At 34.1% G+C, this 27,574-nt stretch overlaps 1 protein-coding gene across 1 annotated transcript; it reads right to left on the bottom strand.

Annotated features, from left to right (window-relative positions):
• Positions 1-16,101: 16,101 nt before the first annotated feature.
• On the bottom strand, positions 16,102-24,322 carry LOC145000222 (pleiotropic drug resistance protein 1-like). The gene is made up of 22 exons (XM_078959417.1): positions 23,921-24,322; positions 23,618-23,827; positions 23,434-23,518; positions 21,938-22,097; positions 21,775-21,851; positions 21,614-21,667; positions 21,434-21,524; positions 21,033-21,334; positions 20,662-20,943; positions 20,259-20,575; positions 19,986-20,146; positions 19,756-19,859; positions 19,511-19,667; positions 19,110-19,342; positions 18,701-19,033; positions 18,259-18,549; positions 17,771-17,854; positions 17,553-17,686; positions 17,246-17,473; positions 16,980-17,151; positions 16,645-16,899; positions 16,102-16,554 (listed from the first exon to the last, which is right to left on the bottom strand). The coding sequence occupies exons 1-22, from the start codon at positions 24,241-24,243 to the stop codon at positions 16,297-16,299; spliced, it is 4,311 nt and encodes a 1,436-aa protein (XP_078815543.1). The 5' UTR covers positions 24,244-24,322; the 3' UTR covers positions 16,102-16,296.
• Between the last annotated feature and the right edge of the window lie 3,252 nt (positions 24,323-27,574).

Below are 27,574 nucleotides of genomic sequence, written 5' to 3'. Positions count from 1 at the left end.
GATGAAGGAACCTCTACCGCTGGCATTCAACCCGAGGAGGAAACTCCGGTTGAACCGATTGACGAGTCCTTACCTCTTAGACGTTCCGATAGAGTTAGAGTTCATCCCCAGTTTTATGGTTTTCATATTACTACCGAAGGGGACACGTATATTAGTGATGGTACACTAGTAAATCTTGATGAACCTAATAGCTATAAGCAAGCCATGGCAAGCCCGGAGTCTGCAAAATGGAAAGAGGCAATGGATAGCGAGATCCAATCCATGTACGATAACCAAGTTTGGAATTTGGTTGATTATGTGCCCGGACGTAAGACCGTTGGGTGCAAATGGATCTTCAAGAAGAAGACCGAAGTGGATGGGAACGTGCACACGTATAAAGCGCGATTGGTTGCGAAGGGCTTTACTCAAACTCCAGGAGTTGACTATGATGAGACCTTCTCACCAGTTGCGAAGATTAAATCTATTAGAGTGATGCTAGCAATTGCCGCATTTCATGATTATGAAATTTGGCAAATGGATGTCAAGACCACCTTCCTTAACGGAAAGTTGGCTGATGATGTTTACATGGCTCAGCCAGAGGGGTTTGTGAATCCGAAGCATCCAAATAGAGTGTGTAAGCTTGAGAAGTCCATTTATGAACTTAAGCAAGCGCCTCGCAGATGGAATCTTTGCTTCGATGAGAAAGTCAAAGAGTTTGGATTTGTACGAAGCGAAGACGAATCTTGTGTATATGTCAAAGCCAGTGGGAGTATAGTAAGCTTCCTCGTTCTATATGTCGATGACATATTACTCATAGGAAACGACGTCCCGACTCTACAGGAAGTCAAGTCCTGGCTCGGGAAGTGTCTCGCTATGAAGGACCTCGGAGAGGCTTCTTACATTTTGGGAATAAGGATAGTAAGAGAAAGAAGTAAGAGACTAATTGGACTTAGTCAGAATACTTACTTAGAGAAGGTACTAAAACGTTTTAGTATGGAAAACTCAAAGAAGGGAGAACTATCGATACAAGGAAATGCCAAGTTGAGTAAGACTTAAAGTCCGAGTACTGAAGCTGAAATAGCAGAAATGAGCTGAGTACCATACGCTTTTGGCTCAATCATGTACGCTATGACTTGTACTTGCCCTGATGTAGCCTTCGCTTTGAGCATGGTTAGCAGATATCAAGGGAACCCTGGCAAAGCACATTGGATTACGGTAAAGAACATTCTTAAGTACCTTCAGAGGACGAAAGAATGGTTCTTAGTCCTTGGAGGGAGTGATGACTTGAAGGTGCGAGGGTATAGTGATGCTAGTTTTCAGACCGATAGGGACAACTACCATTCGTAGTCGGGCTGGGTCTTTACCCTGAATGGAGGAGCAGCAACTTGGAAGAGTTCTAAGCAAGAAACCGTAGATGATTCAACGTGCGAATCAGAGTACATCGCAGCAAGCGAAGCGTCGAAGGAGGCAATATGGCTAAAGAACTTCATCGGTGATCTTGGAGTTGTGCCTGCCATAAAGGAGCCCATGGAGATTTTCTGTGATAACGAAGGTGCGGTTGCCTTGACCAAGGAACCGAGGGATCATGGTAGATTAAGACATATCGACAGGAAAATATCACTTCATTAGACATCGTGTAGAACAAGGACAACTCATAGTTAAGAGGATATCATCAGAAGATAACCCAACAGATCCGCTTACGAAGGGACTGAGTAGGGTTAAGCACTTGCAGCATGCTAGGAGTATTGGGTTGAAGGATGATATTAGTATAGATTAGATAGTATTAGAAACATATAATAGATAAATGTAATTAACATTTGATGATTAAATAAAGGAGTTTTATTTATAAGTAAAGTTACTGTCATATGTTAATTGTTTAACTATTGTTTCACTTTGCATGTTTTGACTTCCAGAATAATTGAATTTATTAGGAATAATCGAATTATTCAAATTGTCCACAATCGTTCATATGTTGGAAGTAGATATGAATGAAGATTGTCATGAATTGGTGTGTAGATTGTCTAAATGGTGTTAGACATAGCAAGGGTTGCTGCAACGTTCATGAGTGCTTATGAACTGGTTTTGAGCATTGGAACAAACCCGCGCTTGCTGGAATCACTTTATGGAATACGATATAAAAGGTGATCGCAAGACGATAATATCATATAGTCTTAAAACCTAGATATATGGTTTATTATTTGTTAATTGATTGTACATTGATAATGCGAAAACGCATCAGTAACTTGGTGTTATAAAACGCATTGTTGTGTATAGTTGGTTAATGAATAAGTAAATGCATATAAGTCGAAGTTTATCTGTAAATTTTATCCTAAGAGGGTAGAAGAGATATCTTGGCCACTCGATGATTTGATTTGACTTATGTGCTGGGCCCGGTCAGAACTGAATTAATGTGTTTGATTAAGTTCTATGTCGAATAAATCGGAGATCGAGAAATCAAATGCTAGACTAACCATTCCATAGGATTGTCAGCATGATATCTAACAGAGGACTGTACGATCCCTTATCTAAAGGACAAGATTGATTAGATCAGAGTTTGATAGCGTCTTTGAGAGCTACGATTGCAAACCGAATTGTACTTGTATAGTTACTAGACTTATCCAAGTGGGAGACTGTTGGAATAGTGTCTAAGGCTGCAACTATATTAGGCAAGTATTTGATCCGGTTGTGCATGGTCCTTTTGGGTTGCCTTCACCATAGCAACTTGATGGATGATTTGTTAAGAGAGAGTAAATATTATAAGGAATAATATATAGTTATTTGATTAATATAAGTCATAGATTAATTGGAATCAATTTGGTGACTTAAAGAGATTAATTAAATAAGAGGGTATAAACTGTCAATTGTTTGATAGTTACACTTTAGACTATAAATCCTTATCCAAGATAGGATGGACGATTTCTAGGGCTTGGATAAGCCAAAATTATCCATAGGGTTATCAAGGAAAGGATATGGATCAACTTAAAGTCTAAGTTATCCAATTAGGGTTAAAGCTGTAATCCTTAAGGAGTCTACAAGTATAAATAGACCCTAGGGGTGAGGGAATTCGACACATCATCTAAAGTAGAGATACTCTGGCCGAATTCCTCCCCTCTCCTCTCTCCTAAATCATCTTTCTTGCTATTGGTGTTTGTAAGCCATTAGAGGAGTGACATTTGTGACTCTAGAAGCTCCAAGACAACAAGATCAACAAGGAATCCAAAGGTATGGTTCTAGATCTATTTCAATGTTGTTATTTAACCTAATTAGCTATTAGAAGTCTTGGATTCAAAGCATGTTTAATTAGAAAGCCTAGATCCAAGCATTAGGGTTTTGCATGCGCACATAGGAAAGTTCTTATGGCTAAAACCCATCAACAATCACATAACATGCATATATCGTTAGGCATATCTGGGTGCCCGACGTACCCCTTCGGTCCTCTCGACCGAATGCTGTCTAGCATAACTGGGAGCTTGCCTCCCCTTCAGTCCTCTCGACCGGATACTGACTAGCATATCTAGGTGCTGGTCTCCCCTTCGGTCCTCTCGACCGGATACTGGGGACTATTTCACCCCTACTACTACCACATAACACACATATCTCATAATCTATCTAGCATGGTTGGGCATGACCGCCCCTTCGGCACTATCGACCGGTAATCTGGGGACTATCTCCCCCTACTGTCACTAGCACATATCAGCTTATCATACTAGCACATAAACATATCACAGGTAGTAGCAACCTTAGATGAATATCACAGAGATAATCATCCATCATACAACTCCTACTGGTGGGCTGACATTGTGGCCGTAGACCCACCGCTACTGGAAGGTAACTCACCTCGTAGTAGTTGCTGATCTGTGTGGGAATAGTCTGTCTGCTGCTACTGCTCCGGAAATCCTCCAGCTGTAATTCCCACCACACACTTAGTCAAATACTGCTAACCACCCTCAGGGTAAATTGTCCATTTACCCTTAACAAGTCATGAGTCAAGTCACAGTCAACTGCCAGTTGACCAGACTCGCTGAGTTGGCTTGCCAACTCGCGGAGTCCCTTTCTCTATACCCAAGTCCAATAGTCCTTCATCTTACACGCTGAGTTGTATGAACAACTCACGGAGTTCGCCTTCATCCGAAGAACACTCTAAGCTGTGACTCGCCGATTTGTATGAACAACTCGTCGAGTTGTTCTTGAGACAAGAAGATTGCCATGAACTTGCCGAGTCATGGCACTGACTCATCGAGTGACTTCATGAGTGAGTCTGGCTTCCAACCCACTGAGTCATACCCTATGACTCACTAATCCAACTCGCAAACACAAAAGGGAACAACCCTGGGACTCGCGACCCGACTCGCCGAGTCTGCCTCATGCAAAAACCATACACACGATTTTGCTTGAATCCAGTCCATGCCATTCATAGATCTGGGTTCCTAGGGCCTGGTTTACAAATAAAGTTTCCAACTTTATGTGTAGATAATCACCAATGAAGGTTTTAGTGCTCAAAGTGCACCAAAAGGGGTAGATCTAGGACTTTCATGCAATATGACTCCATAAAGGCAGTAGATCCAAGCTCCAGGGACTAAATCATGCCTAGATCTAAAGGCTAACAACTTATTACCACTCACAAAGCACAAAAAAGCTTGGAGAATGGCTCAAGAAGGACTTTCATGAAGCTATTAGGGACTACAAGCTTGAAAACAGAGGGGAAACGAGCTATACCTCAAGGAAAATGTTGAGATGTCACAAAAATGCTTGGCCTCCTTCTCCTCTTCTTGATCTACTATTCTTTCTCCTCAAAAACAGGAACCAGGTGCTACACCTTTTCTTTTCCCCGATCATCTGAAGTACTTGAAACGATAACAATTAAACTATAAGCACGAACATAGTGAGTTCCCCCGTAAGTACCACACATAACCAAGAAAAAAAAGTATACACATTTCATGTTGGGTCCGCAACCGCCCGGTTGGATTACCCTAGGCCACAACCTCCGAGTTGGATTACCATACATACTACATACTGGGTTCACAACCTCCCGGTTGGATTGCCCTGTTCCGCAACCTCCCGGTTGGATTGACTTAGGTTTATTGAGTGGCAACACAAAGCAATAAAGTCTCAACCCAACCACACTATGTTAAGATATGCATCAAATAAACATATAACCATTCTACAGAAAAAAGTCATATCTATAGATCAGGCCGCATAACACATCCTATATACTAGGATAAAAATCTATCAGATCACTATAACATAACAACATCCTATATACCAAGATGCATATTCGAGGGGGTCGACATTGGTACATTCAACCCACTAGTACAGTGAGGAAAACTCACCTGAATCACAAAGTCGACTAAAAACTCATGAAACACCACATTAGACACAACTAACAGCTCTCACCGCCAAAATATGGGTGCTAAACACTTCCTAATAGTACACACATGGCAAACCCTAAGTTTACATTCTAAGAAAAATAGATTGACCAAAAGTCAACCCAAGCCAAAAGTCAATAGTTAAAGTCAACAACTCATGATGTCAACTGTTCAGCCTCATGTCGTGACCAACCCTTGGTCACATCATAAGAGCCCACTTGTCACACCCCCATCTGAGGCAACGGAACACGCCGGGCCGTGCGACTAAGTTCATGGATCGCACATAAACTGAATATATAACACATGTACAACAATAAACAAAATAGCATTCGTGTTCCATCTTGATATTTGAATATAAGGTTTATACATATAATAATAGTACATGAATTTCCTTAACAGATAGGCATATAATACACAACAAGTAAACTAGGTCACTTGTAATCCAATCCGTCTTGAATGTATGTTTAGTGATTTCCTGAGAATACATGTAATTTTGAGGGTCAACACAAGGTTGGTGAGATTTACAATTTTCTTCTAAAAAAGTCTAAAAAGTATTATCTTTGTATGTATAACAATAGTTAAAACAGTGTTTGCAAAGAGTCTTTGAAAGCCAAAATGTATCTTTATAGAAGTAAATCCATACTTAAAACCGTGTTTGTAAAGAACCTTTGAAAGCCAAAGTTTATATTTGTATAAGTAAATCCATACTTAAAACTATGTTTGTAAGAATCCTTGAATATACTTGGAAACCAAATTGTACTATTACATAAGTAATTCCATATTTAAAATAGTTTTAAAAGCAACCAAGCCCATGGTTTGTAGTGAGAGGGAGAGAGATTCGAGTTAATGTTTATAGTGAATCCTATAACCGAACTATGTGACTGAATGTACCCCCTACAATGCTTCATTGGACGTTGTAGTAATAATTATAAACACTTATCAACCGCTTCGATTGATCAATCGAGGTTGTAGGTAGCAACTACAGGTGGAGATGTCAATCCCGTGTAGATCTATACATATGTATCTCGCTCCGAAGATTAACAATTATAGTAGTGTGGGTATGCTAAATGTTTAGACTCAAATAAGGAATATAGTCTCACTAAAAATCCCTTAACCAAAGTGTGTGAATAGTTCTCAACCCTAACTTCATTGTGATTAAGTCACTATACATTATGAATTTCATTGTTTAATGTTTATAAAAGCTGAGTTTGCTTGGTAGGTATGTAGAAGTGTAATGTACCCGCTTTTATAAAGATGTATGTTTCTACATAATGAACATATGTACATGTATAACATCTATGTATTTAAACATATAAATATACATGAATAGTAATAGCTTGAATCCTTGAAATACCACATAGTTTTATAACGTGCTTGTTATAATATACAATATCACATAAAACTCATATGTTTTTGTATCATGTAATATATTTGTTGTGTGGACTAGTTATTTCACAATAAAACAACCATAATACGTATATGAAAAGTTTATACTAGTTTATTTTTAACGATATGTTACATTGTTAAATTACATTTTTATAAACTAGGATTATTGTAATTTCGCACAAAAGGATAATTTGTTTGTATACAAAGTATATAGGCACATGTATACCCCCCTCCTGAAATAATTAGAAATATTAAAAAGGGGCCGTAGGCATTAACCCTTGAAGCGTGCGTTCGAGTTGTTCGAAGTTCGTTTATCTTTGGGAAGCTTGATGTGAGAAACCCCAAAGTCATGTTTCTTGAACTTTAAAATATTTTCGGGACTGTTTCATAAAGAATTTAAACTATTGGGGGCTGTTGGGTAATTTAATTAACCAAAATAGGACCGTTTTGGTTAAAATAAATAAAAGAAGGGACTGAAATGATTTAAATTGAATTAATGTTTGAGTCTTGGACTGATATTGTTAAGAAATCTCCATGGGAGGGGCCGTTTGGTTTAAAATACACCAAAGTTTTGGGGAAAGGACTCGTATTGAATAAAAGGGTTTAGTAGAGGGGTTTAATGTGTTTATTTTGTAAAATCAAGATGATTTGGGGCTTTTATATAAAGAAATCTCATCGACGAACTGAGTGTGTTTAATGGTCCAAAATTAATGAAATTAGGGCTTTTTGTGCCCGTTTCCTTTTGTTGATCAGGCAAATTAAAGGAAGACGAACACGAAGGAATGATATAGACATGAACAACGACGACACCAAGAGGGAGCACGAAGGCTCGTAGGCGGATACGATGATTAGCCGACCGATCCGCGAGGAGAGATCATCTCCGGGATTCGATGAGGCCGAAGGGGAGGAAGGGAGAAGCAGCGAGGTGAGAAGGAAGGGAGAGGAAATGGGTCCGAAGAAGCGATGCAAACAGCAACGGCCGAGCAGGCGAGGCGTCGGCGGTCGTTTGTCAATGGGAGGCGTGAGGGGTGAGGCCAGAAGAGGGTTTCGTCAGTCTCGGTGGGTGCATTGATGGAGTGAGGTGCGAGGCAAGTTGCTCCAATGGAGCAATCAAACGACGAATAGCATCTCCGGTGAGGCATCCAACGACAGTCCAAGTGAAGAAGGGTGGTGTGATGGGGCTATTTGCGATCGGTGGTGACAGGTGCGTGGATGGGGGCTGCTCCAACAGCCTCCTTGCTGCTTCTAGTTTTTTCCTTTGTTCTTGTTTTTATAGAAATCGATGCAGGGTAAAAAGGATTCTTCGTTTGGTGTTTGACAAGTAAAGAAGAAGGAGTCAGTGGGTTTTTGTGGTTGCTTCATTTGACAGGAAAAAGAATGAGGGGGATGTACAGTCACTTGTCCTTCTTCTTTGGTTCAGATCCATAAACGGGAAGGAAAAATAATATATCATTTTTTTTGGATAGATTTTAATGTACTTTTATTTGTTCTTGAAGATCAAAGAAAATCTGATCATATCAAGTTTTTAGATGTGAAGGACATGATTTTGATTGTACAGAATTTGACTGTGAATAGAAAGGGTGTTTGTGTGTAAAATTGGGTGAAGAAAGAGTGCAAGCAATCAAAGATTTTGGACATTTTGTCATCATATTTCATGTACTTTGAGTTCAAGATAGCAAGTCATTTAAGTTATGTAGGTGTATTGTGGGTTAATTTTGTAAGCATTGCATAAGTCAATAAGTATGTATTTTGTATATGTGTTGATGTATATTTCTAATGGATTTTATATACACTTCTAGATTTAATAATATTGTGTGTATTTGTTTGAGACATTTTACGGCAAAATACATACAAAACATTTATAAACTCTCATATTAAAAGTTTTCCATGTATGTTTGTAATATATATACATAAACAAACACACACACACACACACACACACACACACACACACATATATATATATATATATATATAAAAGGTGGCGGAGCTTGAACAATTAATTGGGGGGGGGGGGGGGGGGCGAAAGTAATATAAACTAAAATTAATGTTTTTACATAAAAAAAACAAATTGCTTTCAACAAATAATCACCAAAAAACATAGAAATCTGCAATAACATAATAACTCATTGAAATCAAAATAACAGTGTAAAAACAAATAACAAATAACAGTGTCTAAAAACTGTTCAAAATCAAAAGTGAAAATAATACCTAATGTCCTAATATAAAATTTGTAACAAAGTAACATTAAACAATCAACATTGAATTGATTATTGATTTGATTCTCAAAGGCCAAATCACAACAAATCAACAAACAAGAGCATTTGGATTTTGTCAGTCCTAATTTTTAATCTGAGAAATTGAGACTTAGAGCATATATATATATATATATATATATATATATATATATATATATATATATATATATATATATATATATATATATATATATATATATATATATATATATATATATATTTATAGTCTACAGGAGAAATGGCGTAAATTTCAAGTTACTGGGGGGTCTTGGTAGTATATGAACATACCTGGTTGTTGAATTGATTATTGAATATTGATTCCCAAATCACAACTAAACTACAAGACTACAACCTACTAAACTACAGGACTACAACCTACAGGAATAGGAGAACTGCTGAATCAGAAGCGAAGAAAGAATGACCTAACATACCTGATTTGAGTGATTTCCGGTGACACTGTGACACCTTATTTCCGATGAATGGTGACTGTCGATTGGAAATTTGGCGAGATAGTGAGAGGCGAGACCATGCCACACGCGTCAAGACTCCAACGATGAGCGACCAACGAGGCAGTGAGCGACGATGGGGATTAAGGCGGAAGATACGATCGATTCCACTTTGTGCTTCACTCGTTAGGTTTGGATTTTGGAAATCGGACTATAGACTATGGAGAAATCGGGAAGGGCCATTGCCCAAATTTGAAACTAGTAGGCCTATACTAAATATTTTGAGGTCATATTTGCTATTTATGATCCAAATATCAGGGGGGGCCATAGCCCCTCCTGGTCCTACATATACTCTGCCATTATATATATATATATATATATATATATATATATATATATATATATATATATATATATATATATATATATATATATATATATATATATAAAGAATTTGAGATTTATATATAATAAATATCCAAAGGAAAATGATACATGACATATTCACACAAATATGCATATTTTTAGTGTTGTTATGATATATATATATATATATATATATATATATATATATATATATATATATATATATATATATATATATATATATATATATATATATTGTGATCATTTATAGATACATAAATTATTGTATGATTTATAAAATCTATAATAACTTATCTATTGGTGATCACAAGTTATTAGTTACGTATCAATATAAATAACTATACTCGAAAATAAAAATATAATTTTTTCTCTATTGTTAAAACTCACATTTGTTGGATTGGATAATAATATATTATTTCTATAATATAGTAACAATAATTGAAATCATATCGAAATAAATAGTTGAAGGTTTCACGATTTACTGATTCAAAACGTCTGATTTTTTTTACTTTTATAAATATTTTTACTAAAACTATTTCAATTATGAATTTAAATAATAGAATTTGACTTGAGTCCAAAAACATTCTCGGAATTTCCATCCGAGGTGTTTATGTCCCTTAATGAATATAAACGGTTTTAGCGGTTTTAAGAAAATCAGTATTATACTGCTTTTGGATTATTAAAACGGTCGTATCTTTTGCATATGAACTCTGCTTTGGGCATTTTTTTATATTTTCGAAAAAGGGAAACATGTACTATGAGACTAGAATGTTTGCTTTCCTCAGAACTACTTAATACGAAATTTTAGTTTTTCAGACGCATTAACTATGATTGTAGTTTGAGATGTTTGATTTGTTTGTCAGTTTGCACATTTGGACGTAAGATACCATCTAGTATCTTATAATAGTTGCAATGAACTCATTTATTTCTCGTAAGATGCACTAAAACTCAATTAATCAAATTACAAAGAGATTTACCATGAACTTGACCGTTCACAATCTTTGATCTAAATTTCAGAATGCCACATCGCTCGGTCCAATTCCAACTCATATCGACTCAACTCAGCCAACTCAGACATGAAAAGTCAATGGAATTGACCTCACGACGTGAGCTGCCTTCTCTCATGTCGTGAGCTCCAAGAAGCTTAACAGAAAACACGGTCATTCAATCCTCACGTCGTGAGACCCTATGTCTCACGTCGTGAGTACAAATAAAGCCAAAATTCAAGATTTTAAGACCTTAATCCGTTAATCCTTTTACTCTAACTTTCCAAAAGGTCTTATTACTTCGTATTACACTTAAAAATCGATTCTTTATGAGCATGTATGTCCAATACATGCCTAGATCTCATTTGGGACCAAAATAAAAGAAAAGATCATCCAACTTTCATGCAAGTTTCCAAAACTCAACCATTCACTAGACCTGAACTTCATGACACTCTAAAGACCCTTATAAACCCTCTTCTATTTCCCTCACATGTCTCTTTCCTTCTATTTGTATTATGAATGCTTGGACTTTTATATGGAAAGTCAAACTTTACAATTGAAGGTATATACCAAAAACTCCTTTATAATCAAATATAATCTTGCAAAATTGGTGAAAGCACTTGTTTTTTTCATTTTGGACTATAACCAACTTCATTTTATTACGATCTTGTCAATGGTGTTCAATAGAGGGCATAACACTTTCAATTCCCATCAGTTCATATCCCAAGGCTCTTAATTTTGAAACATCATCACTACTCTGCCATAGAACCACTGGTGACCACCGTGAATCACCACCATTAGCCATAATTTGTCAACCAACAACCCCCTTTCCCTTTCCTGTTCCGACAATCAATCAGCACCTCCATTGTTGTTGATGTTGTTGGATTAGGTCTAAGCCCATAACTATAATTGGTATGTACTTGACCCGATAGTAGCATGGTCGATTTGGGTTGCATTCACCAAAGCAATATGTTAGGAAGGATTTTTGAGTGAGTGGTTAATTATGATTTATTAATATATTATAAATACAATATATTAATTGAGGAATCATATTATTTAATTAGTATTGATCAAGAATTAATTTAGTGATTAAACGAGACTAATTAAATTGATACATATGAGTTGGGCTAATGATCTATGATTTGGTTTGTGATTGGGCTTATGGGTTAATCCATGAAGTGTTTATCCAAATCAAATGGATGGATCATGGGCCAATGTGTATGGATTAGGGTTACACATGACCCTTGACATTCTACACACACACACACACACACACACACATATATATATATATATATATATATATATATATATATATATATATATATATATATAAGTCCAAAACTAGCTACCACTTGTAGTTTGAAGAGTAAGAACCGATTTTAAAGTCTCCATAACCTCTGTATATTCCTCCTAATTGTTCTTGGTGTTTTGTGATTCCATTTGAGGCATCACACTATTTTTGCTAAGCTTTCTTGAGGCCAAGTTATTTAAGCTACTACACAAGGTAATATTCCGACTAGTTTTTATGATTCAAATATCACCTTGCATGCTAGTTTAGGCTTCATGCTTTGGAAAATGTTGATTTCATGTATAATTAGAGAAAACTTAGATTCAAATCATTAGGGTTGTATGTGCACCATAGGAATGCTAGAGTATATGAAACCCAACAGTGGTATTACAGCCTATGATATTTTCAATTGTATTGATGCAACTGCGTAATTTTCAAAGTTGAAAAAACTGCAAAACTGGATTCTGCTAGGGCCTACTCGACGATTCCATATATGAAATCGATGAGTAGGTGCCTTATGATGATGAACTCGTCGATTTCATAAGTGCACTCGACGAGTTGGACAGTCAGTAGGCAGAATCTTCGAGTTTTTGGCCTGTTTTGGATTAGGAAAATTACCACAAACTATTTTGGTTCATAAAATTCGATTGTAAATGATATGGTAATGTTAATCCCCATCCAATAACATGATGTTTGTCAAATTCTAAGATAACTACTTGATTTTTGTGAAATACTAGTTATTCGTAAAATTTGAAACTATCTTGAATATGAATCAAATTAGGTCAAATTGGTAAATGATCACCATATCATAATTGGACTACTTAATTTGATCCATATGTGTTCTTTAAAAGTTCCATAACTTGTCCTCAAGTTATGAAATATGAAATGTCCTTATTTATGAATCCATTAACTAATAATGTAAGTTATAGAATTCTAAGAGTCTTGGAAGGTTTCATAACTTGTACACAAGATTGGAATTTGAAAGGTCTCATTCATGCAACATAAAAATTCATAAGTTATGAATTTCAAAAGTCTTGACAAGTTACAAAACTTGCTCTCAAGTTTTGGAAATTGAAAAGTTACATTATTGAAACTTTAATTCCAAACCCTATAGTTTTAAAAGTTTAAAATTTAACCCTTATACTATTATAAGATTAAAGATTAACACGCACGCGCACACACACACACACACACACACATATATATATATATATATATATATATATATATATATATAAGACGATTCAGTTTTACCGTTAGTAGACCTCATTCACGAAGCCAATCTAAAAGGGGGGTATAAGGTTACCACCTATAAAATGGTGGTTTAATGGGTGTCCACTCTCACCCACCGCTCCCTTGACTAGTGGATGGTCATTAGCTGAACGGGTAGGATAGGATACTAAATCTCATTAATAAGTATAATGAAAATTATTAAAGTAACTAAACTTTTTATAAATTCCTAATCTTAGTTACTTTAGGAAAAATGTGAAAATGGTGCTATTCCATGAAATTGCACTTTGCACCTTGTTAAGTCGTTAGTGGAGCGTGTGTTGTTAACCAACACACTAATTTGGGACTGACAATGTGTAGTAAATGGTAGCTTAGTGTTAATCATATATCAATGGATTGTGTGTGGTTAACCAGCACATTGATTAGGTGATTTGTAACATCAAGAGTACTAAGCTAATTGACATGGTTATTCGCACATTGTTTTTGATTCTCGGTATCACAGTCACAAACTTGAAAGGCATAATCGAGATTTAAACATGCCATTGAAATTTTCAATGAATCTCAAAAGAATCTAGGAATTTCAATTCATTTAAAACCTAATCTTCAATTCGTTTTTCATGGTGGAAATTGGAAAATCGTCATTTACCTACATTCAAATATTTTACAATTGGATTATGGCATCCCTCTTCCAAATTGTAGAATATTGTGTTAGGTCCTAGCCTTGATATTCATTTTTTGGTGTTATATTAATGATCATTATCTAATCTAAACTTTGTCTTGCTTTTCAGATGTCTACTTCAAACAATGCTTCCAACCCAATCCTTTCTGGCTCTTTCTCCCTCATAAACTTATGTGGGAGGGTCATATTCGATGGATCGAATTTCAATGATTGGATTCGAAACAGCCGAATGACTATTCGTTATGAGGACAAAAAATATGTCCTTGATAAAGAGCTTAAGGAGATTGATAAATCTACTGCTACTCCCGAACAGATTGCTGAGTACAAAACTCATGAGAGGGATGTGACCAAAGTGTCATGTATAATAATATAATATTAAATATATGGTATGTAATTATATTGGGAATTGAAAAATTTAAGGGTAATTATCAGTGACAAATCTAGAATCGAAAATCACGTGGTTCGTAATTTAATTAAAACCGAAAAAATGAAAGAGTAAAAAATACTAATGGCGAGGCGGGTCGTATAAATAAAAAAAATTAAACATAACTTCAATAATTATATTAAATTTCTTACAATTATATCCTACTATGTCTTATATCTTTAAATATATTCATTGTATAATTATCGATACTTTCCGAAACATAATTTTTTCAATAACTATTGAACTAACCATGTTAATTGTAACTAAGAACAACATTGATTTCAAAATAGTCTCCAACCATAACTAGCAAACATAACATTAAATTTATATCCAGAACATTTTTCGGTAGCAATATAGCAATTTAATATGCTTATATTTAGTACTTATAATGCATAAACAAAATCATAGGGTAAGTAATTAAGTAATATATTGTTTTGTAATCACCTTCACTTGTGATTGATGAGTAGGGGCATCAGTTTTAAAGGCTAAATAATGAGAATACCAATTTAGAACTTTATAAATAATGTAGGTTTTATTATCAATCAAATATTCTTAAATCTCAAATGATTGTATAAACTTGAAATAGAAATGACACAAAATTATGAAGTGTGGGGTGGAGGAATGGAGGTAGGGCCTTTAAAATTTATACGGTAGTTTATTTTTATCTAGTTATAATTTATAATATAAGTAGGAAAATAAGGTGGGTGCTAGGGTAGTATTATGTACATACACCCCATGGTAATTATTTGGATTTGGATAAAATAAGTAATATTCTATTAATACAACTATGTATACACAATCATTCACTTTTATAACGATAGATTGTGTTTTTAAATTTTTATAGAAATATTTTTATTTTTATATCATCTTGGACCATTTTGGTTAATCGATATAAACCATTAACCAACTAAAACCATTAATCAAAACCAATTTAAATCGCTACCCAATGGTTATCGAAATACATTAACCAATTGTAATGATTATGGTTCGGTTTTGACTAATAACTGAACCAAATCGCCCCGTACACATCCCGAAGATTTGCATGTTACCTTGAGAAATGTTCTTGTCCACAAAAAATATGTTTTTGTCCATTTTAGTTCTTTTTTTTGTTTGAATAATCTTCTACATAAAATAATATACGATTATTTTGCATTACAAAATATAGGTTTTTTCCCTTCTAAAAAGTCATTTCACATGCTGCACTACGGAATTTTCTTGACACTATGAAATAGATTATTTAGTCATTTTAGTTTATTTTTTCTAAATACCATTCTGTATCAGAGACCTTGCAAAACCAATTCCCTATGTTTTCTCCCTTCATCTCCTTCTTCTTTGCTTCATGCGTGCCCTAATCTTACTTTCAATTGTTTTAATCGTCCGGGTTAATTGAAGGCGGAGAATTAATGAAGTCGTTACCATTGTGATATTCTGAATAAGAAGTCATCGATCTTTTACAAAGTTTACACGATCAAAATTAAAGGAAAGAATGTTATTAGGGCTATGCATCGTTCTTATTTACAGTGACGATTCCCATTTTCTCAACTCATACAGACATTATGCTTCTACCCCTATAATCCAGGTATACCCAATTGCCTAAAATCTGAAAGCTTGTTGATTCAAACCATCAATACTTATTTTATACAGTATATTAAAGAACACACACATCACACAACTCAAAATTTCTTCCATTCATTTCGAATACATACATACATTCTACTATTTTCACATATATTTATCAAACGACTCATAACACTCTCTATTCAGTAGGACATAGCTAAAACATGATACAAGTTTGTTGATTTACATACTGCTGATACCCATGAGTTCATCTTCGATGAACCTCATGATCTTTTGATTCTTTTCACTAGCGTCTTTGAAAATTAAACGCCTTGATAGAATACGCGAAAATGAACCCAAAAAGAACAGTGAATCCCACAATAATCACCGCCACATATTTTATAAAATCATATTCAAAACCATAGAAATCATGGATAAACTCTCCAACGGTTTCACCTGAATCAAGTCTATCAGTTATATCCCCAAATTGTGAAGCAACTAACCCGTATAATGTCCATGCAATTGGACATATATAATAATACCATCTCCACCATATGGGTATCCTCTGTTTGAAGTTTGAAGTAAAAAAGTTAGCCACTTTGTATAAAATTCTAATTAAAGATAAACATTATTGTTTGAAGTTTGAAAAACTTACTGTTTTTGGAACAATGAACCCTGAAAAAAGATTCCAAATTGCATAAAATGCTGATGAGATGATAGCAGCGAAGTTGTGATTTGGTGTTACTGCAACCGTCATCATTCCATAAAATGTGAAGTATAGAAAGGTGAAGTACATGAAGAAAAGATACCAAAAGAACTTGACTAGTGTCCACTCGAAACCAATCATTGCATATACAATGATCCCATATACAATAGTTTGAACAAAAATGTATGGGATCTCAATCACAACCTGTATAACACATAAAATGTTATTGTGTAATTTTGCACTTTTTTACTAATGGAAAATGAGTAGAACATTATATGTTATACCTGTCCAAAAGCATATGGTAAAGCTGAATACATCCCAGCTGCTCTTTCCCTATAAAAAACTGTTCTTTCAATAGAAACAACTGGTTGCACTGACGTGGCATTTTGTACACCAATAAAAAGTATAGCAGCATACATAGAACCCATAGCATTGAAAAGATCTTGTTTCTTTTCCCTATAAGAAATAGGAAAAAGTTTAACACAAGGTCTATTGTTATCTTTTTATCTTTTATATCAACTATTAGTTAATTAATTAATTAATTAATTACCTTTTGGACCCCATATCCCAAAAGATTGTTCCAAACATTAATGCTATAAAAGTTGTAAACAAGAACCTCACAGCAGTGTATGGAGGGTTTCTCCAATAAGACCAATGTTGTTTCCATAAACATGCCAAACATTGTGTCCAAAAAGATTGTGAATATTGAGTGTGAAATTGTATATCAGAAGAACCGGGTATTGGTTTGCTACTTTCCTTTATCATTTCTTTGTTTAACCTAAATGGGTCACCAAACATCACAATTAGAAACATAAAAATTTGGTTAAGTGATGCAAAATTACAAAGTTAACCCTTACTTGTATAGTTCTGAGTTTTTGTACACTTCTGCAAAGTCAACCCCTAGAATTGCTTCTTGTGATGCTGATGTCACCTCTAACATCCATGTTGCCGGATTATAACCATCTTTGATTTTATGCACTCCATCAATTTCCTTCGTTAATTAAAGACCATTTGTTAATGTTTTTTTTTTCAAATATGGAAAAATCAAATAGTTTTGTTTGTTCATTAAACTGACCTCAAAGTACTTGATTAAGTGAGAAGAATGTCGCCCCAATGGACCAACGTATATTTCTTCACCTCCTCTTTTCAAAAGAAATAACTATAAAAAACATCAATTATTTGTATTTAAACTGACTATTGTAATAAGAATGACCATTATAAGTCATGAAAAACTAACTTAAACAGATCATTGGGCTAAAGGTTGTGTTTGGCGTGCCACAAATGGTTTATTTTTTAAGCTTTTTTAAATTATCATGTTTAGCAAACCAAAAAGTAGCTGATAAACTAGTTTTTTAAAAAGCTAATTGGAGTAGCTTTTCAGGAGTTTTTTAATGATTTTCCAAATATACCCTTAATTAATTATAAAAAATATATTATTCTAAATGCCTTTTTACGTTATTTTATATCTTTCAGCTAGTTTATCAACTATTTTTTACCAAACGTTATTTTTTGTTAGCTTTTCAGCTAGTCTACCAAACATAAGCTAAGTAAATTATAACTCACCTCATCAAAAGCATCAAAGATGTCAATACTTGGTTGATGAATAGTGCACACCACTGTTCTACCCGTGTCAACCGTGTTTCTCACTGTTCTCATAACGATGGCTGCTGCTCTTGCATCAAGTCCTGACGTCGGCTCATCCATGAAAATTATAGACGGGTTGGCCACTAACTCTACTGCAATTGTCAACCGCTTTCTTTGCTCGGTTGAAAGCCCATTCACTCCGGGTAATCCCACAAGGGCTTCCCTTAATGGAACCAACTCCACTAGCTCCATCACTTCCTCAACAAACATCTTCAGATAGAAAAGAAGAAAAAAAGAATCAAACACTTCAAGTGTATTTAATTACGACACTTTGAAACCAAAGTCTTGGACTTCTTTTACAGGCATTGAGCCTACAGTAACATCAAATATTCCAAAATAGTATTTCTTGAATTATTTTTACCTGTCTGGTTGCCGAATCAACTTCAGGAGGTAAACGAAGCCACGCGGAATATTGTAAGGACTCATAGATAGTGACATGAGGGGAGTGAATATCAGTTTGCTCACAATATCCTGCTATTCGAGCAAATGTTTCTTGCTTTTTTGGATACCCAGAGATAGTAATACTTCCCTCAATGTATCCACCTGTTTTTCTTCCAGCTAAAACATCCATTAATGTGGTCTTTCCCGCACCACTTATCCCCATTAAAGCTGTGAGAACTCCTGGCCTAAAAGCACCACTCACACCCTTTAATAACTCAAGCCTATCTTGTGCTACACCTTCAGCTTTCATTTCCTGATATAAAACAATATATACTTAGTTCCAAATGTTGACAACTTGTAATATGTAAAGTTAGAATTGTGTAAGTTACCTGAGGCATATCCACTGCATATTTGATATTATCAAATGATATGGAAAGGGGGACAAAAGGTAGAACCATTCCACGTTTCTTGTTTTGATCTGTGTCATTGATACTTCCCACTCTTGATGACATTGGTATTGATGATGGAGCTCTAGCTGATGATCCAATTGGTTGGATTGTTTTCATATCTTTTCTTGCAGCCATGCTTTCTTCAGATAGAACTGTTTGAGAGCTCCCAAAGGCTGCATAAAAAACATGTGATTGTATCAATTTATCATATCATGAGTCATGACATGTTGACAATATTGTAACAAGATTTGGTGATTGAATGAGTAAATTTAAGATAGTTTGTTGACATTATATGTCATGAAATCTATACGTACAAAACAAAAAGTGAATTAAATCCTTACGATTAAGGTATTCAAGAGCCAAGGTGAAGAAGATATTGAAGATGAAAACGTATGCAATTGATACACCTACGGCTATCCAATACCATCTTGCCTCTGGGAAAATTCCACGTGACTTGAGGATAGTGACACCTATTGATTCTGTGGTGTTTGGTAAAACCTATAAAACACATATTTTGTAAATTTTAATAATATATGTCTTGTCTTGATTTACACATTTTGCATTACAACCAATTTTTCACACGTACTTTTGACCAACTTTTTCCAAGGAATTCATTAACAGCCACACCATTTTGTCCATACATCATAGGCGAAAACCAATAACACCATATCCACCAACCCTTAATATCATCTGAAGTGAAAAATGGAAGTCAAATGGTTAAAAAAAAAAAAATCGAAACTTTGTTCTTATATATACAAATCTTGAAAATTGAATGCCGATTAAAGAATCTTGAAGTTATTTTCTTCTTTACTTTACCTCTTGCTAAGATGAATCCACCAAGAACAAATATAGTAAGCAACCCAAATGATCCAAATGTGTTTGCAACAATGATATTTCTTCCCAATGCTCCCATGAATCGAAATAAAGCAGACGACATTTGTTGAATGCAAATGAGCAAAAACATTTGTTTGAAGAACCTACAAAAAAGTGGAAAACGAAAATTGCTCATTAGATTGAAATTAAAAAAAAAAAACAGACAATAATGTGCTAATTATTTTTGTTATATATATATAACATATAAAGTATTACCTTCCAGGATCTGAATCAAATCCTATGACATAATAAGTCATAATCACCCACGTGGCAACTTCAACAATTGTCACAGGGATCTTCAAAACCCATGTAGGTATAGAGTATGCCCAAGCGGGAAAGAAGAGAAGGTCTCTTTGTTTGTAAAACACAGGAAGCTTCATAATGCTCAATGCTAACTCTGAGAATCCATTAAATGTAATCATGACTAATATGAAAAACAAAGCACCCATGAAAATTGTCCCATCGACCAATGTATTTTTTGGCATTTCGGTTCTTAAGAACAGTGTCAATGTAATGGTAGCCATGAAAATAAGCTGAAAGAAAAAAAGTTATTTCAGTCAAGATTTATACAACAATAACAATAGTATCATATTAAGAAAACCGATTATTACTCCATCACCTGTGTCATCTTGAATATATACACAAAGGAGTTTCTTTTCATGAGCAAATACTCTCTAGAAGTGCAAGCTTTTAACAATTCCTTTTTGCTAACACCAAACTTTTTTGTTGTTAAAGCAGCAGGGTGACTTTTACTTCTATCAAATGGAGTAGAAAGTTCATCTCCTAAACTTCTTCCAACATGAAATAACTGAAATGCTTCTGCAAACTCTCTTGATGTCACAAAACTGTATCTATGGTCTCTTCGTGTCCAATATTGCTCTTGATCTTTCCTTGATGTCACCTAAAAAATATGATTTCGGTTATAATTATTATTATTATATTATGAAACAAAGTAATGTTATTGACTTAACATATATAAGATTTACTTACTTCTTGCAAGAAGTCTGCAACTCCTTTTCTTTCGGGACATTTGAAACCCATTTGCTCAAAGAACTCAAGAACATTCTCGCGTGGACCTTGGTAAACAATTTGTCCATCTGAGAGAAGGATGATGTCATCAAATAGTTCGTAAGTTTCTGGAGCGGGTTGGAGGAGTGAAATTACAGAAGTGCCCTGAAGAATGTGGATTGATTGCCTAATGGAATTTACAATTTGAAAAGTCGTTGAACTATCTAATCCAGTTGATATTTCATCCATGAACAATGCCCTTGCTGGCCCCACCATCATTTCCCCTACATTTCAATTCATTTCAACAAAATCAAAATTTATTTTACACTAATATTATAATTTTTTCATTAAGTTTATAATAATTAATTAATTAATTTCTTTACCTGTTGTGACTCGCTTTTTCTGGCCTCCAGAAATACCTCTAAACATTTCATCCCCTACTACAGTATCGGCACAAACTTCAAGGCCTAAAATCTGCAAATTAATGTAAATATCACAACGTAAATTTAGTTTTGATATTTTTCACAAGCTTATTTTATATTCATAATTAGTTAAAATCGTACCTTGATAACATACTCGGTGACAACACTAGCCTCTTGTCCTTCTAGTGATGCTGCCTGTAAAATTCACCAAAAGGTATCCAAAAATTATATATATGCAAGTGGATGATATTTTAAGCACATATATACTATTAATTATCATCAGTCTTTTTTTTTTTGGTCACCTTCATGTAGATGTCAAGATCAGGATCTGGCTTAATGTTTGCTTCCTTTTCTCTCCTCGATAATTCTGCCAACATTTCTGAAAAATTTCCACAATCATATGAACGAAATAGTTGAGTTTTAATTTTGTGTTTTGTTAAACGTTTATAATTGTTTTATACTTACCATAACTTGCTCCAACTCCTTGGCATCTAGCGGAGAAAGCTAATGTTTCTCTTACTGTCATTTCTCCAATATGAAGATCATGTTGACTTATGTAAGCAGATGAACGTTGAGGGACAAATTCGTCCATTCCATGCCCATTATAAGTTACTCTACCCGATACCTGTAATTTTATACGTTCATATATTAGTCTATGAAGTTTCATGTCTAAAATTCGATTATATTTTCAACAATAATCTCCTAATTAATCCATTGCAATCTCCAACCCAAAACACCAAATCCCAATTTTACGCTATTTTTGTTGCCCTTCAAGTTTGAGATAATACACTTCTAGTTAATTTAATTTATAGTTATATTTTAAACGTGGGCAATAATTGTTTCTAATAATTTATTTGGTTATAGTTGTTGATAATAATAATTTAATGGTATTGCAGCATAATATGTATAAGACAAATTTGTCAAAAATGAACTAATAAATATAATGGTTGTTTTTGAAAAAAAAAAAAACTAGTATAAAATTAGGGGGACAAAAAGAATATTCCTGGAATAAATTTTTTTTGGTGTAAAAATGAAGTAATAGGTTAGAGATAAATTAATAATTGATTACACAAAATATTACATAACTTTGGTGCAAAAGATTGTGTTATTGGTTAAAGACGATCTAAAGGGAAGATAAAGCTGTGTTTGACGCGTCATAAATAACTGATAAGTTAGTTTATTTTTCGAGTTTTTTATCTTGTCGTGTTTGGTAAGCCAAAAAATAGTTTATAAGCTAGCTTTTTAGAAGTTTTTTAAAATTTTTCCAAATACACCATTTAATTAATTATAGAAACACATACTCTTACATGTTATTTTATGTACTTTTATATATTTTTGCTAGTTTTTCAGTTAGTTTTATCAAACGTTATTTTTGATCTGGTAACTTTTTAGCTATCAGCTAGTTTTTTATTTAACAGCTAGCTTTTCAGCTATCAGCTAGTACGCCAAACATAGTCTAAGTCGTAGATAATCACATCGGAGGGTTATAAAAAGCACACATAGACTAAAAAAGAGTAAATTACATGAACGGTCCCTATGGTTTAGGGTAATTTATGTGTTAGGTCCCTAATATATTTTTTTAACTCGAAAGGTCCTTACTGTTTATTTTTGTTATGCGCTTGTCCATACTATTTATTTTTGTTACACCCTTGATCGCTGTCTTATCTAAAAAGACTATTATTTAAATAGAGAAAAATAGTGAGATAGATAAGGTAAGGTGAGAGGGTGGGTTAGATGTGTGTTTATTTAAATAAATTATTGTATGTGTGTTTATTTAAATAAATTAAAAAAATTAAAGGACAAAGTACTATTTTTAGGTAAGACAAAGACCGAGCGCGTAACAAAAACAGATAGTAGGGACCTTCCGAATTAAAAAAATAAGTTAGAGACCAAACGTACAAATTACCCTAAACCATCGGGACCATTTGTGTAATTTAGTCATAAAAAAATTACTCTCATACTTTTAAATCTGACCCAAGTTTTCCAGCCAAAGCCAAAAGCAATGTAGTTTTTCCTGAGCTTGGTGGACCTAATAGTAACGCCATCCTGCATAAACAGTTGGTATTATGAATTTATGAAAACAAAATGTTAGCAAATAATATGTTACATATGAAATATATATACATAATCATGTCAAATTCTCACCTTCCAGGCTTAATAATACCACTAACATCATGAAGAATTGGTAGAGGGATCTTTCTACTTGGAAAAAGATGAAGATAATTTAAAGATCCCTCTAAAATATTAACCACAAAGTTAAATATGGTTGGCAGTGCCCTCCCTCCAATATAGGCTTCTGCATCAATGTTCAAATTCTCAAACCGAACTTCAATAGTTGGAAGTTGAAGCCCAACTCTACATTCATTCAAATATTAGAAAAAAAAAAGAACATAAGAAAAAAGAAGAAATATTCCATGAAGTTAAAAGTAATAGTTATCAAATATTTACCGGTCAATGCGATTCTTAAGCTTTAACAAGAACTTCTCATTATCTTCTTCTGCAATTTTTACAAGTCTTTCCAAAAGATTCCTTTTTTCAACTAATCCAAGATTCTTGATATCAATCTCTCTTGGGTTCCCTTTTTCTTCGGTTAATATCCCTCTTTCTAATCGAAGATTTGTTGGAAGTTTTTCAATAGCAGCCCATTTCAATGCTTCTTCATCATCTTCATCTAATGAAGATCGTGAAAAAATATCTCTTCCACTATTTCTCCATATGTTGGAACTACTTATCCTTGCACTGCTAACTCTAAACACATCGCTACCTTCCATGCTTTATTACCACATAGAGGAAATAAAACTAGAAGCTCTTTTGATGAGGCAATGAGAATGTGTTTAAGTTTTTTTTTGGTGGAGTTAGCAATTTTGAAGAACTTGATATGTGAGAATGTACGTATATATAGCAACTTAGTTAACAAAAGAAAGCAATTTGTTATGATGATGTCAGGAATGATATCATACGTATGAAAGGTTTATCTGAAGTAGGTAAGTTTAAAATTACTTGGTCTTAAATCACCATCATCATATCATCATCACAGCACACTAGTCCATTTATTCTGGTTTTTTGCATTCTTAAATCTTTAATTATTTAATTATTGTACTAATCATTTCATGTTAATTATATTAATGATGTGTTTATTAAGGTAAATGGGCAACTAGTTGTTTCTCTTTCTCCTATCTTGAAGCATTCTATCTGTGGAATATAACATAGAAATGCATATTAAATTATAAATTAACGCAGCCCTTCATTAATTACTATACCATGTTCTTGGTCGGCAAGAACCAGTTTATTTAGTTTAATGATTATTTAAAAACTCAACGTAAATGCTTTACAATATGAAATTTTAGCATGAACGAAGCTGAACAATTAGGGGAGTCAACTACCAAATTAAAAAACAACAAGAAAGAGGAAAGATTCCATGATTGGTTCTGTTGGCCTTCTACATTAAAGACTCCTTAACATGTATTTCCTGAGGTATTTAATACATAGCCATAATACAGGACTACATTTCTTCATTCATAATAGCAATATGTAACTTTGAAACTCATATTAATTTCTCATCACACCATACACATCGACATATTCATATCACACCTGCATGAAGACACTCGTATCCTACATAAGCATATCATATGGGAAATTGTGTCGAGATTCGTAGACATTGATCGTTTATACACTTTTTTTTCCTCAAAAATACATATATGTACTCGGTCTAACAAATGTAAACTATCAAATTAGATTTTAAGACATATATTTGAGATTTGTTACATGCTTCTATGTTAGAGATATAATAATAATTAATGGATATATGTCATGTGTAGTATCATAATATGTGGGATATGCTATGAACAAAATCCAAGTTATTTAATACAAGTCATTACATATCACATATAGGTTGAGCTAGCTGTGTGGTACAGAGGCAACACATGTATCTTGGAATATAATAATGCTGATGTGCCCTTGACATTTCAATATCTCCATTGATATTTCTGTTATGAGATCTTGATTTTAGGATAAATAATGCATTTTTAATGTCTATTTTTGGGGGGCCTTGAACGGTGATTAACTTTGTGTTTTGTGCATTTCTTGATTTTGCTTCGGTTCGCTACTAAAATCTGTTTTATTTATAAACATGGTATATGATTACTTGAGAAACTAGGTTAATGAAATATTTGAAATTTTAAGAGCTTGCATTACGTGCAATATGTATAAAGCACGAGTTAGTTCATGTCATCTCTCAAAATTTCTAACGTAATGTAATTTTTCGAGAAAATTTCCGATTTATGTAAATTTTATGCAACCCACTACAAGAAATATCAGTATTAGCGGCGACGCCTTTAGCGGCGACACCGATTATTAGCGGCGACATGTGATTGACGCGTTACATGTCGCCGCTAATAATCGGTGTCGCCGCTAAAGGCGTCGCCGCTAATGATGCTACAGTGTCGATCCGCGTCAAATCAACCCTGTCCGTTCGATCTTCTTTTAATCCAACGGTGAGAAATTGAGGAAAAATGGCGCTGTGTTTTCCCTCCAGGGGTGTCGCCGCTAATACCCTATTGTCGCCGCTAAAACCCTAGCGTCGCCGCTAATACGCGTCGCCGCTAATACTCATCGCAGATAACCCCCCAACTGCGTCACTTTTGTGTTCATTCTGCTTCCTTTCACTCCTCCAAAGTAACCGGCGACTGCACCTCCGACCACCTCGTTTGCGCCATAGGACTCGTCTCCGGCAACCATTACCGCCGGCCACTAGTGGAGCTCCATTATTACCGGCGACCACACTCATTTCCGGCGACAAAAGTTCGATTGAAGGTCTGATTTCTTCCGTATTTTCTATTCAACTTCTGTTTTGAAGTTTTCTTTACTAGTTTAAGTGTTTAATTTAATGTTTTTTGCCGCATCTATTGCCGGAATTGTTGCCGGAAAACTGGATTTCTTACCGGAAAATCGCTAAATTACACTACCACAGGTTCCTTTTCATGAATTTTGAGATTATATATTTGATTTGTATGTTTTTGTATGTTATTTGTATTGTTATTATTTGGAATTTGCAATGAATTGTCGCGGAATTTTTTATGTGTTATTTGTATGTTTTTGTGTGTTTTTTGTAAAGTTATTATTTGGAATTAGGTTGCTATAATAGAAAAATACGTATATTTATGTTTTTGTGTATCTATGTATGTAATGTATGAAAAACAAAGTGTGTATATTACAAAGAGTAATTTTCAAATCAAATTCAATATTTATGTGGTATTTTTATGTTTTTGTGTGTTTTTTGTTTGATTATTATTTGGAATTAGGTTGCTATAATAGAAAAAGAAGTACGATGCTATAATGAATATGTGTAAGAAAATGTTTATATGTATTTGTATGTATAGTGTGTGTATCTATGTATGTAATGTGTGAAAAATAAAGTATGTATATTACAAAAGAGTAATTTTCAAATCAAATTTTTATATTTATGTGGTATTTTAGTTTTAAAATTATTCATAATCATAAATTGCTTTGTAAAACTATTAAATTAAATTTTCTATTATTAGTTTAGATATTAAATATAGTTATAAGAAATATTGTTATTTATAATCATAAATTGTTTTGTAACGGAGGTGATGGCCGATATTATGGGCCTTGGTCACGGTGGTGATGGAGCTGGGGATCCACCATCTCCGGGAGGCTTTGGTCGCGGGCAACATGAACAGGATGGTAAGTTTTGTTATGATATATTTAATAGCTATTTTAATTAATTTATTATAAGTTATCGTGACTAATATTTTTAATTGTATTTTTTCAGTCGAGCTTCCAAAGAAAAGAAGGGGTTTGTCAAAGAATATAGAGCTAGGAAAGTGGATAAGGGCAAACAAGGGAAAGACTGTGGATTTGAATTTTGACAGGCAGATCACATATTCCCCTGTCGGGAAGCCTGCTAATTGGTTCACACATGAAATTGGGAGGTATTTGTGGAACAACGTCCCTTTAAACGTATCTGGTTGGGACAATGTTTCCCCCGCGTTAAGGAATGCGACAATTATGCATCTAAAAGTAACTTGAATAATATTTTATTAGAATAATATTTTAAGTTTCTTTGTGATTGTTATTTAA

This window comes from Lactuca saligna, chromosome 6 (genome assembly GCF_052625555.1).
Source record: "Lactuca saligna cultivar CGN05327 chromosome 6, ASM5262555v1, whole genome shotgun sequence".
In the NCBI taxonomy this organism is placed as follows: Eukaryota; Viridiplantae; Streptophyta; class Magnoliopsida; order Asterales; family Asteraceae; genus Lactuca; species Lactuca saligna.
This window is presented reverse-complemented; position numbering and strand designations above follow the sequence as displayed.